The sequence below is a fragment of the Phyllostomus hastatus genome, unplaced genomic scaffold, assembly GCF_019186645.2.
Source record: "Phyllostomus hastatus isolate PE091 unplaced genomic scaffold, TTU_PhHast_1.1 phas_contig_210, whole genome shotgun sequence".
NCBI lineage: Eukaryota > Metazoa > Chordata > Mammalia > Chiroptera > Phyllostomidae > Phyllostomus > Phyllostomus hastatus.
This window is the reverse complement of record NW_025333737.1, coordinates 35,202,821-35,214,301: the sequence shown is the minus strand read 5'-3', so window position 1 is coordinate 35,214,301 and position 11,481 is coordinate 35,202,821. Positions and strand designations below refer to the sequence as shown.

Sequence of the window (11,481 nt, the reverse complement as noted above, 5' to 3'; positions counted from 1 at the left end):
CTCGTGGTACAGTGGCCAGCAGGACGCCCTGAGGCCCCTGTGAGAGCAGGATGTGGCGCCCGGCTCGGTCCGCACTCGGCCCCTCACCCCCGCCCCGCCGCCTGCTCCAGGTGCCGCCATGCCGCCATTGCCAAGTACTTCGGGGACGCGCCCCCCGCCTGCACCAAAGGCTGCGACCACTGCCAGGATCCCGCGGCCGTGCGGAAGCAGCTGGACACCTTGGAGCGTGCGAGCAGCTGGAGCAGGACCTGCATCCAGCCCTCCCAGAAGAACGGCTTCGACCCTGAGCTGTACGAGGGGGGCCGCAGAGGCTACGGCGGCTTCAGCAGGTGAGGGGCGGCAAGCCCAGGGGCCCCAACCCCCTGGGAATAGTCTGGCATTCTCTCCCGGGCACCAGGGCCAGACCAGAGACGACACCCTGCCACAGACTATCCCCCTGCACCGCGGGCTGTGCGCCCGGGCTGGGACCTCAGTGCTGCCCAAGCTGCCGGGACGTCCGGGACACGGCTGCCCCTGCAGAGGTGCGGAGGGGAGGCAGAGTCCGGGCCAGGGCCGCTCACGGCCAGCCTGTCCCCCAGGTACGACGAAGGCTCTGGCGGCAGCGGGGATGAGGGCAGAGACGAGGCCCACAAGCGGGAATGGAACCTCTTCTACCAGAAGCAGATGAGTCTGCGCAAGGTGAAGGCGGTGGGCTCCGCAGGGCCCCAGGGGGGGCCTGCGCTCACACCCCCTGGAGCCCTTCCCTGGTGCGGCCGCGGAGCTGGGTGCCGCCCTTCAGCGGGCAGGGTGCCTCACTGCCCTTCCGTCCTCTTCCAGGGCAAAGACCCCAAGAGAGAAGAATTTGTGCCCCCAGGTTGGTGCAGAAATGCCCCCCGGGGTTGGGGGCGGTTTCCAGGGCGTGGAAGCAGGGTGCCTCCTTGGGGGGGCCGGAGGAGCCAGAGCACAGAACATTGCGTGGAAGAACCTGCGACCCCTTCTCCCCGCAGACGAGGATTGTCCCCTGAAAGAGGCTTCTAGCAGGAAGATCCCCAGGCTCACTGTGAAGGTACGAGGGGGCGGCTCCCCTTCCCCACCCCCCCACCCCCAGCCGGGGGGTGGGGGGCTCCCGTGACCACCTTCTCTCCTGGCGCAGGCCCGGGAGCACTGCCTGGGGCTCCTGGAGGAGGCTCTGAGTGGGAACTGCCGGGCCGCGGGCGCCTCTGACAGGTGAGTGCCCCGGGCCAGGCGGCAGGCCAGGGCTCTCCGAGTCCTGCTCCTTGGGGAGCCGCAGGAGCCTGGGCTTGTTGGGGAGCCCCCACCCCTGATCGTGGCCCTTCCCACTCCCCGGGGATGCAGGTCCTCACGGCCCCACCAGGGGGCAGACTCGGCCACCACCGAGGGGCTGGAGTCCTCGTACCCAGGGCCATTCCCCCCAAGGCCCTGACCTCCTCCGGGTCCCCAGGGGCAACCAGCAGCGGGGGGCTCAGGCCTGCCTGACAGCGCGTGCTCGCCCCCCCAGACCTGCCCTCCGGGCCGAGGCCGTGGAGCTGGAGCACGAGATGTTCCGGAACGCCAAGGCGGCCAACCTGTACAAGGCCGGCGTGCTGAAGAAGGTGGGCCGGGCGGCGGCGGGTGGGCGGAGCCTTCTCTCGGCTCGGGTCGGGGAGGCCGCCCCTCCACAGTCCTGGGCTCCTGCCCCCTGGCCCCAGGCAGCCGAGAGTCCACCCCTCACCCCAGAGACCACTTATCGGGGGGAACCCCGCTTCCGTCTGCCCGCTGGAGGTATTTCTAGTCCACCCCATAAAATCTGGGACTTGTCCACCGTCCAGCCGCCTGTAGCCCTGGGCCCTGGAGCCCACTGGGGGAGAGCCCGGTGCGGGGGGCTGCCAGGTGCTGGAGGATGCCATGGCAGGCCCGCTCATCCCCGCCCCAGGTGGCCGAGATCCACAGGGCCTCCCAGGACGGGCAGCTCTACCACGCGGCAGGCGGTGCCCAGAGCGCCCAGGCCGGGCCCCCGGAGCCCTCGGAGCATGACATCCTGCCGGCCTCCCAGGTGTACTCGGTGAGCAGTGTCCCGGCGTCCGCCCCAAACTCGGTCTGGGAAGGGCGCCACGTCCCCTGGCCCTCGGCCGCGGCGGGCCCGCGAGCTCCTCTGCCCTGCCCACTGCACCCCTCTGGCCCCGCGGCTCTCCTCCCACCAGCCTGACCCCCAGGGGGCGTTGTGTCTGTCCTGCTGCTGCCCCACCCCTGAGAGGCCCACCACTGCGGCCCTCCCCGGGGCCGGCCGGGAGGGTCCTGGAGGGGACCCGGCCGTCAGAACCCTCTCTCCTCCCGCTCACAGCTCAAACCCAAGCGCGTGGGGGCTGGTTTCCCCAAAGGTGCCTGCGCATTCCAGACGGCCACAGAGATGATGGAGAAGAGGCAGGCTGAGGCACAGGCCCCCCGGCCTGCGCAGGAGTCCCCGAGCCCGCCCCGTGGCCTCCGGGATGAGGAAAGCAGTGCGGCCGTTCCCGGGCTCAGAGGAGAGGCCCCCGGAGGCGGCGCTCGTTGTGGGGGGCCCTCCCCTGAGAAGAAGGCGAAAGGCCCCTCCAGGGCCGGTTCCCCCGCCCAGGTCCGCGCCAGCAGGAAGCAGCACCTCCTGGCCGCTGCGGCGCGGAGGGATTCTCAGGGCATCGCCCGCTTCTTCTGCCGGAGGGCTGGGAGCCCCCCTCCGCTGGCCTCAGCCCCAGGGGCAGAGGGCTCCAGCCCTTCCTGCGGTGGGCTGCAGGGGCCCCTGGCTGAGGCCCCAGTGCAGTGCTCCGCGGAGGAGGAGGACGGAGCCCCGGGATGCGTGGCTGCCCTTCCACAGGCGGAGGGGTACGCAGAGAAGGGGCCGAGGTAAGGGCCCGGGTAGCCCTGGAATCCTCTGGAATCCCCCTCGCTGCCCGGGCCTCTGGAGCTCGGGGCCCTTCCTGCAGGGGCTGCCTGGGCGGAGGGCCCAGCTGGTACCTGGAACTCTGACACCTGCTTCCTCCCCGGCCAGTGCCCGCCCACCCGGAGACCTGGGGCCCCCTGGAGGCCAGCCCACCCCCGCAGTGGAGACACAGAGGGGCAAGCGGCCCAGGCCCCTGCAGGTACGGACAGGCTTGACAGGAGGGAGGAGACTTGGGGGCCAGGCCGGTGTCTGCTCTGCTCTGGGCTAGGGGCTTGGGGAAAGTCCTCTCTCTGAGTCAGCAACAAGGAGGGGACAGCGACAGGGAGCCCCAGAGTGACCCTCCACCATGGCCTTGCACAGGACAACCCGGAGAACCAGGCCCAGAAGAGGCCCCGCCCTTCAGCCAATGGCTCCATCTTAGCCAAGGCCGGGGACAGCACCTCGCCCGGCGACCAGGGCCCCGCAGAGCCCGCAGCCCACGGCCCCCGCCGGCTCCCGGCTCCCGGCCTCTCCCTGAAGGTGGCTGCGGAGGTCGTGGTCAAGTGCCTGACCCCTTTCTACAAAGAGGGCAAGTTCGCATCCAAGGTAGGCGAGGCGGGAGGGCTCTGCTCGCCTTCCCCTGGGCCACTTGGGGGCAGGGGCCGGAGGGCGGGGAGTGGGAGCCGCAGGGGAGGCAGGCCGCCCCCGCCCTCGCCCTCGGTCTGCCCGGCCCTTTGGTCCCCGCTGGGCCTGTGCTCGCTGCTCCTCCGCGCCCTCTGCCTGCAGGAACTGTTCAAAGGCTTCGCCCGCCACCTCTCCCACTCGCTGGCTCAGCGGTCCTGCCCGGGAGGGAGCGGTGAGTGCCTGCGTCGCCGGGTGGGTGGCACGTGGGGGCCCTGCGGGGAGGAGCCTGGCCCTCACACTCCGCCCCCCCCCACTCTGGGTCTGCAGTGAAGGAAGAGGCCCGGAACCTCATCGAGCAGTTCTTCCACGGCCGGGCCCGCTGCGAGAGCGAGGCCGACTGGGACAGCCCGTGTGACCCGCAGACGTGACCGGCCGCAGGCCACCCCGGCTGGGCCTGACTCGGAAGTGGGGAGGGTGGACAGGCCACCGCCGCCAGTGGCACCTCTTTCCTCAGGGTCCTCCCGCTTCCAGCCACTCCTTGCCGAGGAGATGGCCTAGACTCCTCCCAAATCGAGGTCAGCAGCCGGGAGCAGCCCCCCCTTCTTGCTGCTTGCAAGGCCTGAGGCCCTCTTCCTCCCAGCCTCCCCTGGCCTGTCTTCTGAGTCGGGTCCCCAGGTCAGAGGGTGTGGGAGGTGCGGCTGCTGCCCCGGGAACAGGAAGGAGAAAGGGCTCCTCCGCCTCCTGACCTGAAGTTGTAAGCCCGGGCCAGGCCCACCTGTGCGAGGCATCGGGGCCCTCGGGAGGGGCCCTGCTCCCGGCCGGGAAGGCTGGGCTGGACCAAGACGTTTGCCAGAGAAATAAAGTCCTGTTTGCCGTGACACACCCAGGCTCACGCAGCCCTTTGCTCTCGGGAGTTTTATTTCCTCGGCAGCTGCTTCGCCCAGGTCTGCGCTCGTGCTGACGTTTAGACCTGGGGCCCGGTGGGCGTCTCCCCCGGCCTGGGCGACACCAGCTGCCCGAGCCGAGTTCCTACAGCCTCCGACGCGCCCCCAAGAAGGATCCGTGCCGCTGCTCTCTCCCAGCTGAGGTCACGGTGGCAGCCCCCGCTTGGGGCCTCCGTGTGGGCCGGCTGGGCCGTGCTGTGCGGAACAGCCGAGCTGGGACGTCTAGGTTAGAGTGACCCGACAGCGCTCGAGGGAGACCGTCCGGATGGGTTTTGGTCCGGGGAGAGGCTCCTTCCTCCTCTCCACCCCCGCGCCCCTCCTCTCGGTTGAGGCCGGCCGCTAAGGGGACTCGGTGCCACCGTCCAGCAGGTAGGCGATGGTGTGCTTCAGCTCCTGGGCCTGCGGGGCACCGGCAGGTGAGGGCAGGGCTCCCCGCCGGCCCCCACCTCTGCTGTGCCCACGGCGCACTTGGGCGGGGGGGCGTCGGCCTGCGCCCGCGCTCCGGCAAGCCAGCTTCCCGGGATGGTGGGGGCCCCGGGCCGCTCACCTGTGGCAGCTCAAACCAGATGGTCTGGGGGCTGTCGGTGGAGCGGTAGTTGAGTTCCAGGCCAGGGAGCCCCTCTTCATCCAGGGGGCTCAGCAGGTGGAGCTGGCGCAGGTCCCTCAGGGCGATGGAGCAGTGCGTTGTCTGGGGGCGGCAGAGACACAGAGCTCAGCCCTTCCCAGGGAAGGCTGCGGGGTGGAGGGGAGGAGGGGCGCAGGGGCCTGGCCCACCTGGGAGCTGGGGTCCATGAGGATGAGGCTCTGGCGGTTCAGCCCCAGGAGGCTGGGCCCAGGCAGGGTCTGCTGGCTCGAGCGCAGCACCACGTAGACGGTGCAGCCGAAGAGGGGCAGCTGGCTCACGGCCTCTGGGGAGGCGGGGGGGGGGGGTGCATATGGTGGCAGTTCTGGCCAGTGGGGCTCAGTGACCTCCCTAATCGGCCCCTAGGTCGGGTGAGGGGGCCAGAAGGTAGAGGGGCTTTCTCAGCCCCCTCCGCCCTCACCCCTTCCCTCCGGGGCCTCCTAACTCCTGCCCCCTCCCCAGCAGCCCGTGCGCCCCAGACCCACCGATGAAGCCAATCTGTGCCTCGTGGGGGCTGCACCCCTGCAGCTGCCTCAGCTCCCGAGCCATCAGGCTCCCTGCGGTGGCCACGCCCACCTGACCTCTCAGCGGCTTCGGCAAGTAAGCCCACAGGTCTTGCCTAGGACACAGCCAGGTCAGTGAGGGCTGGGCGCACGGTGGGTGGTGGGTGGCGGGTAAGTGGGCCGGCAGCTGCCGTGGGTGAGACTGAGGAGCGGCACACAGGTAAGGTGTCTCTGCCCTCAAGCTTGGGGTGGGGAGGAGAGGCGTGCCCAGCCTCCCCAGCTCCGGGCCCATCTGCTTAGGGCCGAGAAGGGTACGGACCAAGTGGCCCTGACCTCGGGCTGCGGGCTGAAGGAGGGGCCCTTGGGGTGGGACCGGAGGAGTGGCAGGAGGCTGGGGCCGCGCCCACACTCACTCTGACGGGGGCGCCACCTGGGCCCTGCTGAGGTGCTGCAGGGCGGCCAGCCTGGCAACACGGGCGTCGGCCTGGGTGCCGACCGGCAGCTTCCCCTGCAGGTAGTCCCGCTGCACCTGCGGGCCGAGCAGTGACGGGCGGCTGGGCCCCCCTAGAGCCCCCCAGATCCCGCCTCCATCCCTCTTCCTTGTGGGGAGGGAGGCCGGGAGGTCTCCCACGCAGGCAGGGGTGCGCTGGCGCTCGCGGGCCAGGGCCACGTGGGGCGGACCTACCTGGCTGTAGTGGGCGCCGATGTAGGTCGGGTTATCGAAGTGCAGGGGCGTCTCCCAGCTGAGCCGCCGGCTGTGCAGGCTGGCGTCCGGGCCCCCCGCCACGTTGTTGAGGTACTCGTGAGGCCGCAGGGGCCGCACCAGCTTGCCTGCGAGGGGAGCCCCAGTGGGCGGCCTGCTCTCCGCAGCCCCGCCAGCCCTCCGCAGCCCCACCAGCCTCGGCGTGGGAACTGCCCACCCATGGGCACCCGGAGGGCCTGGCCTGGCGCCCTTCGGCCGCGTCGAGGAGCTTACCTTCCCCTTTGATGAGGAAGAGGGCGAATTCCTGCACCTCCTTGGGGTCCGTGATGCCCATCTGCCCGCACATCTCCTCCAGCACCTCTGCTGCCACCTGGGCACGGGGGCAGCGCCGTGACGGGGGGGGGCTGGGGGGCCCAGGACCCATGCCCAAGCCTCCCCGCCTGTCCCCCGCCTCTCTGGCGGCCCCGTGCTCACAGTGAATGTTGAAATGTTGGTCTTGTAACTCAGGCCTCCGGGCAGGTGAATGGGAAGCAGGCGGTCCACCTTCCCTTTCTGCCAGGGCCGGGGACAGGGTGGGGCAGGGTCGGTCCACCGTGGACAGAGGCCCCAGCTCCCCAGCCCCGAGGGAGACCCAGAACGCCCAGCTGCCCACACCCCCAGTACCAGGATAGCCTGCATCTCGCCCGGGGACGGCAGCTGCTGGCGCCCGCCGTATTTGACCGTGCACTGCAGGTGCTCCTGGCTGCTGCGGGCCAGCTCTGCAGAGAGAGGCGAGGCTGGCGGTCACAGGCTTCTCCAAGCCCCTCCCCAAGCAGCCGAGCCCCAGCCTGGAAGCCCCCCCCCATAAGCACCTTGATTCGGGCCTAAGTCCTGCAGAAACTTGGTCACGTAGGGCAGCAGCGTGGGGGATGGGGGGAAGAAGCCGGTGAGGAGGCTGAGGAGTCTCCAGCCTCGGGCACAGGGGTCCCTGCAGGGCAGAGGGCTGGGCTCAGGCTGCCAGGCCCTGACCGCCGGCTGCCCGCCGCCCGGCCCAGCAGCCCCCACACTCACGGCTGGGGGTGTCCTGTGACCTGCTTGATGACCTGGCAGTAGATCTCATCTCGGAGGTTCTCCTTCTCCTGGCACAGCTGTGGGGACAGTAAGGGCCGGTGGCTGGGGAGGGGCCGCGGGGACAGGCAGAGGGCGGTGGGGGGGGGCACGGTGCGAGGTCTGACGTCAGGGGCAAAGAGACCCTGCCGATGGCTGTGGGCTTGGGGGCCGTGTCAGGGTGACAGCCGGGCGGCCACCTCTCTGTCTCTATCTCAGCGTGACAGTGTCTGCACAGCTGGTCACTCGGAATCACTGTCTGCAGCCCTGGCCGGTGGGGCCAGCACCCGCCCGTGAGCCGAAAGGTCACTGGTTTGATTCCTGCTCGGGGCACATGCCCCCGTTGCGGGCAACCCATCGGTGTTTCTCCCTCCCTTCCCCTATCTCTGAAAGTGAATAAAATCTTTTTTAAAAATCAGTAAATCACTGTCTCCACCTGCTTCTTTGACCTCTAAGGACCGCACTGCCCTGTCACCTCTGTCCCTACTGGCTCCTTGGCCTCCTGGTCTGCCGTGCCTGCGTCCAGCTGAGACTCGCCCCTGGGACGCCAGGCCCGCCCCTTGGAAGTCCAGGCTCCAGGCTCCTCCCTCCAGCGGTCCCCCCTCCAGCGGTCCCGACCTGCACCAGCCTGGCCTCAGGTTCCCTTAGCAAAGGGGACTGCTGCTCTGAGTCCCCCGCCCTCTGCTGCCACCTATTGGCCAGCGCCCGCACCGCCTCTCACCGGGGGTCATTGCAATAACCTCTGTTGCCCTGATGCCCCCAGGATAGCTAGGGGGTCCCCAGCAAACGTAAGCCACATCTCTCTGCAAAATCCTCCCGTCGTTTTCTGTCTCTTTAAAAAGATCAAAGTCCTGACAATGGCCCACCAGGCCTGCCAGGACCCGGACCCACTGTGCCCGGTGGGCTACATCCTCCTCTCCCCCAGCTCCCTGGGCTGCGTCTCACCCTCTCATCTGCGGCGGCCCCCTCCCCCGGCCCCCCCCCCCACACACTCCCCGGCGCGGGCGCTGTGGTTCCCTGACCGCCTTCTCCCACTGGGCTGTCAGCTCCTGGGGACCTTCCTGGCTCGCTGCCACGCCCCCAGCACGCAGTAGGTGCTCAGTAAACACTTGTGGGTGATGCTAATGAACAGTGACCAGGGAAAGCAGGGGGTTCCTATTCAGGCCAGGGATTCGCCCTCGGGGCTCCCGGTGTCTCCCCCCGGCTTCCAGCGCACGCGGCTCCTGCTCACCTTCAGCAGCAGGTAGAGGAGCTCCACCTCGTCCTTGCCCCGGGGCTTCGGCTGGTCCCCCATGAACTGCATCAGAGCTGCAGGCGGGACGAGAAGTGTGGGGAGCTGGGCTGGGGGCCCGGCCCTGGCTCACGCTGTCCCCACACGGGGCTCTCCCCGGCACCCGGTGTCCGGCTCTCGAAATGCACATTCCCCGCGCAGAGCGGCAGACGCAGCTTTCCCAGCGGGGAAGCGGAGCTCAGAGAGCTTCCTCGGGGGCCTGCACCCCACACGGCACATGGAGCTGGGCCGGCCGCTGCCTTCTGGCCCAGACCCCACACCCCCACCGCCCCTTGGGTGGGAATAGAAGTGAGTGAAGGCCGTGGGGTTACAGGACCCACCCGTGAGCTGCCCTGAGTTGGCAAACTCGAGGGAAGGCTCCCAGATGCCCGAGGCACCACGGGCATGGGACCCGGGTCGGCCACTCACCCTGGAAGCTTTCCACGGCCTGCCTGCTCACGCCCTCGTCACTGAGGCTGATGAGGGATTCCTGGATGGGGTCCTGGAGCCAGAGGGGCCGGGCTGTGGGTCTGGGGGCCATGGGGGCCAGAGGGCAGGCCCACCGGCCCGCCCTCCCCCGCCTGTCTCCCTACCTTGGTGTACTGCACCAGGCTGGCCACGGTTCTCTCATTAGCACCCCTGCCAGTCTGGTCAGGCCTGGGAGGGGAGCAGAGAGGAACACAGTCTCGTTTGTCCGGCCCTTCCGCCCCACCCCAGGCTGCAGCCTGGTGGTCCCGAACAGGGAAGCCCACTTCCGGGAAACTGAAGACAGACCAGCGTACAGGTGGGCCCGGGGCACTCACAAGGCCGGGGGCTTCCGGAAGTATTTCAGGGCAAATTCCTGCATGCTGTACTTGTGGGGGTCCGTGGACGGTGAGGCGGACGGGCCAGAGGTGGTCTCCGAGCTCTCGCTGTGTGCCCGGCTCCGGGGGCGAGCGGGGCCCTGGGAGCACAGGAGACCTGGTGCCACCCGAGTGCCCACCGGCCTGTCCAGGGCCCCCGCCCAGCCCCGCCCCGGCACAAGCCTGGAGCAGCAGGCAGGGCAGCTGCAGTGACCACACCACCAGGAGTCGGGAGAGTCAGGAGCTTTTTATTGAGCATCTTCTAGGGCAGCACTGAACTAAGCAAGGGGCACGGGGCGGGGAGGGGCAGGCAGCACAGGCCCTGGCCACAGGGAGCTCGCAGTCCTGCTGGGCAGACAAGGCCAGAAACTGGGAGAGGGCGGCAGAGCGGTCCTCACTGCCCTCCTGTCTTCCTCACCTCCCTGGGAGCTGGGCTGGGCTCTCTGCTCCGCAGCTGACTCTTGGGCCGGTCAGTCCTCTGCTCCAGCAAGGAGAGGACCGGGGCGGGCGCCGGCTGCACCAGGTCAGTGGGAAAGAGCCCCGAGCGGCCCCCGGTGGAGCCGAACTGCCAGCCTGGAAGGCGAGAGCGAGGGTGGCCTCACCCACCGGGCCCCACTGCCCCCCGGAGGCTCGCTCACCTGCCACCCTCCCCGCGTCAGTGCCCCCCTGGCCCCCGGAGATACCCGGCTCCACATGGGCCACCGGGAGCAGCTTGATGAGGTCCCCGCGGTGGAAGCTCAGGAGGCTGCGGTCATCGGTGATGTAGCTCCGCAGGGCAATGACGTAGCCGGAGTCCTGCAGGCGGGAGGGTGAGCGCGGCTGCCAGGGAGCTGCTGCTCGGTCTGCTCCCCCCACCATCGGCCTCCTTCCCCCCTAAACTCCCCAGAATCGCAGGGACCCAGCCAGAGCAGCCTCGTCCCACCCCAGGCAGCTTGGCCGACAGCCCCAAGACCGGCTGACCTGGACAGGGCACTGGGAAGCGTGGGGCGGAGGTCCCTCCCCGCCCAGCTCCCCACGCGGCCCACGCTTGCCTTCCTGAGCTCCCGCAGGAAGAGCTCGACCATGGCCTTGATGGCACCTGCGCGGGCCGTGTGCAGCACCAGCTGCTCGCTCTTCAGCGTCAGCTCCAGGGCGCAGCCGCCGTCGCGGCACTCCACGCCCAGCACCTCGGCGAAGCTGTGCCCGGGGTGGGGACGTGAGCTGGGGGCCGTCTCCTCACCCCCAGCCACGCCCCCCCCGCCCCCCGGCACAGCCCGGGCTCACCTGTAGGACCGGAGAGTCTTCAGCTGCTGGGAGCAGGTGCCGGGGCCGTGGGCCACCTTGAGCAGTCTCAGCCCCCGGTGGGACACGCCCAGCAGCTGCACATTGCTGCCGCTCTCACCCTGCGAGGAGGGGGGGGTCACAGACAGGCTGCTGGGTCCCCCTCGTCATCCACGATGCCTTTGTCTTCCCACTGGGGCCCACCCCACCCCCACCCCCTGGTCCCTGCTGCAGAAGGGCCGGGCCGTGTGCGGGGGGCAGGGGGGGGTCCCAACTGGGGCGCCGCCATGCCCAGCCCTACCCCCCTGCCTCACTGACCGAGACGGGGAAAATGCGGGAGAAGTAATTGGCCCAGTTGTCCCGCGCGGCCACCACAATGCGCTTCTTGACATTGTCCTCAGCGGCGACGAGTGAGTCCAGGCCCACCTCCAGGTCTCCTGCGGGGAAGGAGTGGCCCCGACGGTCCTGAGGCTCCCTCACAGGGGGGACCCCAGAGTCTGCTCCCTCCCTCCAGCAGGCCCAGCCCCCGGCCCCCAGCCCCCCTGCAGCGGCCCGACTGCAGGGTCCCGGGACCCTACCCAGCAGGTCTTTCATTTTGCTCCGCTCATCCTGGGAGATCCGGGTGCAGGACTCGGAAAAGGTGTCCCTGAGGATCTGGGGTCAGAGCCGGGGGGTCACCACCAGGTCCCGAGGCCAGGGACCATCCCAGAAGCAGTCACGCACGGAGGAAAAGCTGGGGTGCCCGTGGGGCAGGT

General features: G+C 69.6%; 2 protein-coding genes across 2 annotated transcripts in view; one reads left to right on the top strand and one right to left on the bottom strand.

Moving 5' to 3' along the window:
- The window catches only part of RECQL5 (RecQ like helicase 5), a 31,384-nt gene extending 27,089 nt beyond the window's left edge, over nucleotides 1-4,295 (top strand). The window contains exons 8-19 of the mRNA XM_045836872.1: nucleotides 111-329; nucleotides 579-678; nucleotides 817-853; nucleotides 987-1,045; nucleotides 1,133-1,206; nucleotides 1,499-1,592; nucleotides 1,913-2,041; nucleotides 2,321-2,856; nucleotides 3,002-3,092; nucleotides 3,254-3,478; nucleotides 3,659-3,728; nucleotides 3,824-4,295. Coding sequence (XP_045692828.1) covers nucleotides 111-329; nucleotides 579-678; nucleotides 817-853; nucleotides 987-1,045; nucleotides 1,133-1,206; nucleotides 1,499-1,592; nucleotides 1,913-2,041; nucleotides 2,321-2,856; nucleotides 3,002-3,092; nucleotides 3,254-3,478; nucleotides 3,659-3,728; nucleotides 3,824-3,924 — 1,735 coding nt within the window. The 3' untranslated portion in view covers nucleotides 3,925-4,295. The remainder of the gene's footprint in view (nucleotides 1-110; nucleotides 330-578; nucleotides 679-816; nucleotides 854-986; nucleotides 1,046-1,132; nucleotides 1,207-1,498; nucleotides 1,593-1,912; nucleotides 2,042-2,320; nucleotides 2,857-3,001; nucleotides 3,093-3,253; nucleotides 3,479-3,658; nucleotides 3,729-3,823) is intronic.
- Nucleotides 4,296-4,396: 101 nt separating this feature from the next.
- Nucleotides 4,397-11,481, bottom strand: part of MYO15B (myosin XVB) — a 32,630-nt gene continuing 25,545 nt past the window's right edge. Inside the window, exons 44-64 of the mRNA XM_045836758.1 lie at nucleotides 11,305-11,380; nucleotides 11,045-11,163; nucleotides 10,730-10,848; nucleotides 10,498-10,642; nucleotides 10,150-10,261; nucleotides 9,902-10,039; nucleotides 9,428-9,584; nucleotides 9,218-9,281; nucleotides 9,054-9,126; nucleotides 8,586-8,662; nucleotides 7,319-7,395; nucleotides 7,120-7,235; nucleotides 6,932-7,026; nucleotides 6,743-6,820; nucleotides 6,542-6,638; nucleotides 6,251-6,396; nucleotides 5,979-6,094; nucleotides 5,548-5,681; nucleotides 5,215-5,348; nucleotides 4,988-5,128; nucleotides 4,397-4,839 (exon numbers count right to left, since the gene is read on the bottom strand). Of these exons, the coding sequence (XP_045692714.1) occupies nucleotides 4,780-4,839; nucleotides 4,988-5,128; nucleotides 5,215-5,348; nucleotides 5,548-5,681; nucleotides 5,979-6,094; nucleotides 6,251-6,396; nucleotides 6,542-6,638; nucleotides 6,743-6,820; nucleotides 6,932-7,026; nucleotides 7,120-7,235; nucleotides 7,319-7,395; nucleotides 8,586-8,662; nucleotides 9,054-9,126; nucleotides 9,218-9,281; nucleotides 9,428-9,584; nucleotides 9,902-10,039; nucleotides 10,150-10,261; nucleotides 10,498-10,642; nucleotides 10,730-10,848; nucleotides 11,045-11,163; nucleotides 11,305-11,380 (2,274 nt within the window). The 3' untranslated portion in view covers nucleotides 4,397-4,779. The remainder of the gene's footprint in view (nucleotides 4,840-4,987; nucleotides 5,129-5,214; nucleotides 5,349-5,547; nucleotides 5,682-5,978; nucleotides 6,095-6,250; nucleotides 6,397-6,541; nucleotides 6,639-6,742; nucleotides 6,821-6,931; nucleotides 7,027-7,119; nucleotides 7,236-7,318; nucleotides 7,396-8,585; nucleotides 8,663-9,053; nucleotides 9,127-9,217; nucleotides 9,282-9,427; nucleotides 9,585-9,901; nucleotides 10,040-10,149; nucleotides 10,262-10,497; nucleotides 10,643-10,729; nucleotides 10,849-11,044; nucleotides 11,164-11,304; nucleotides 11,381-11,481) is intronic.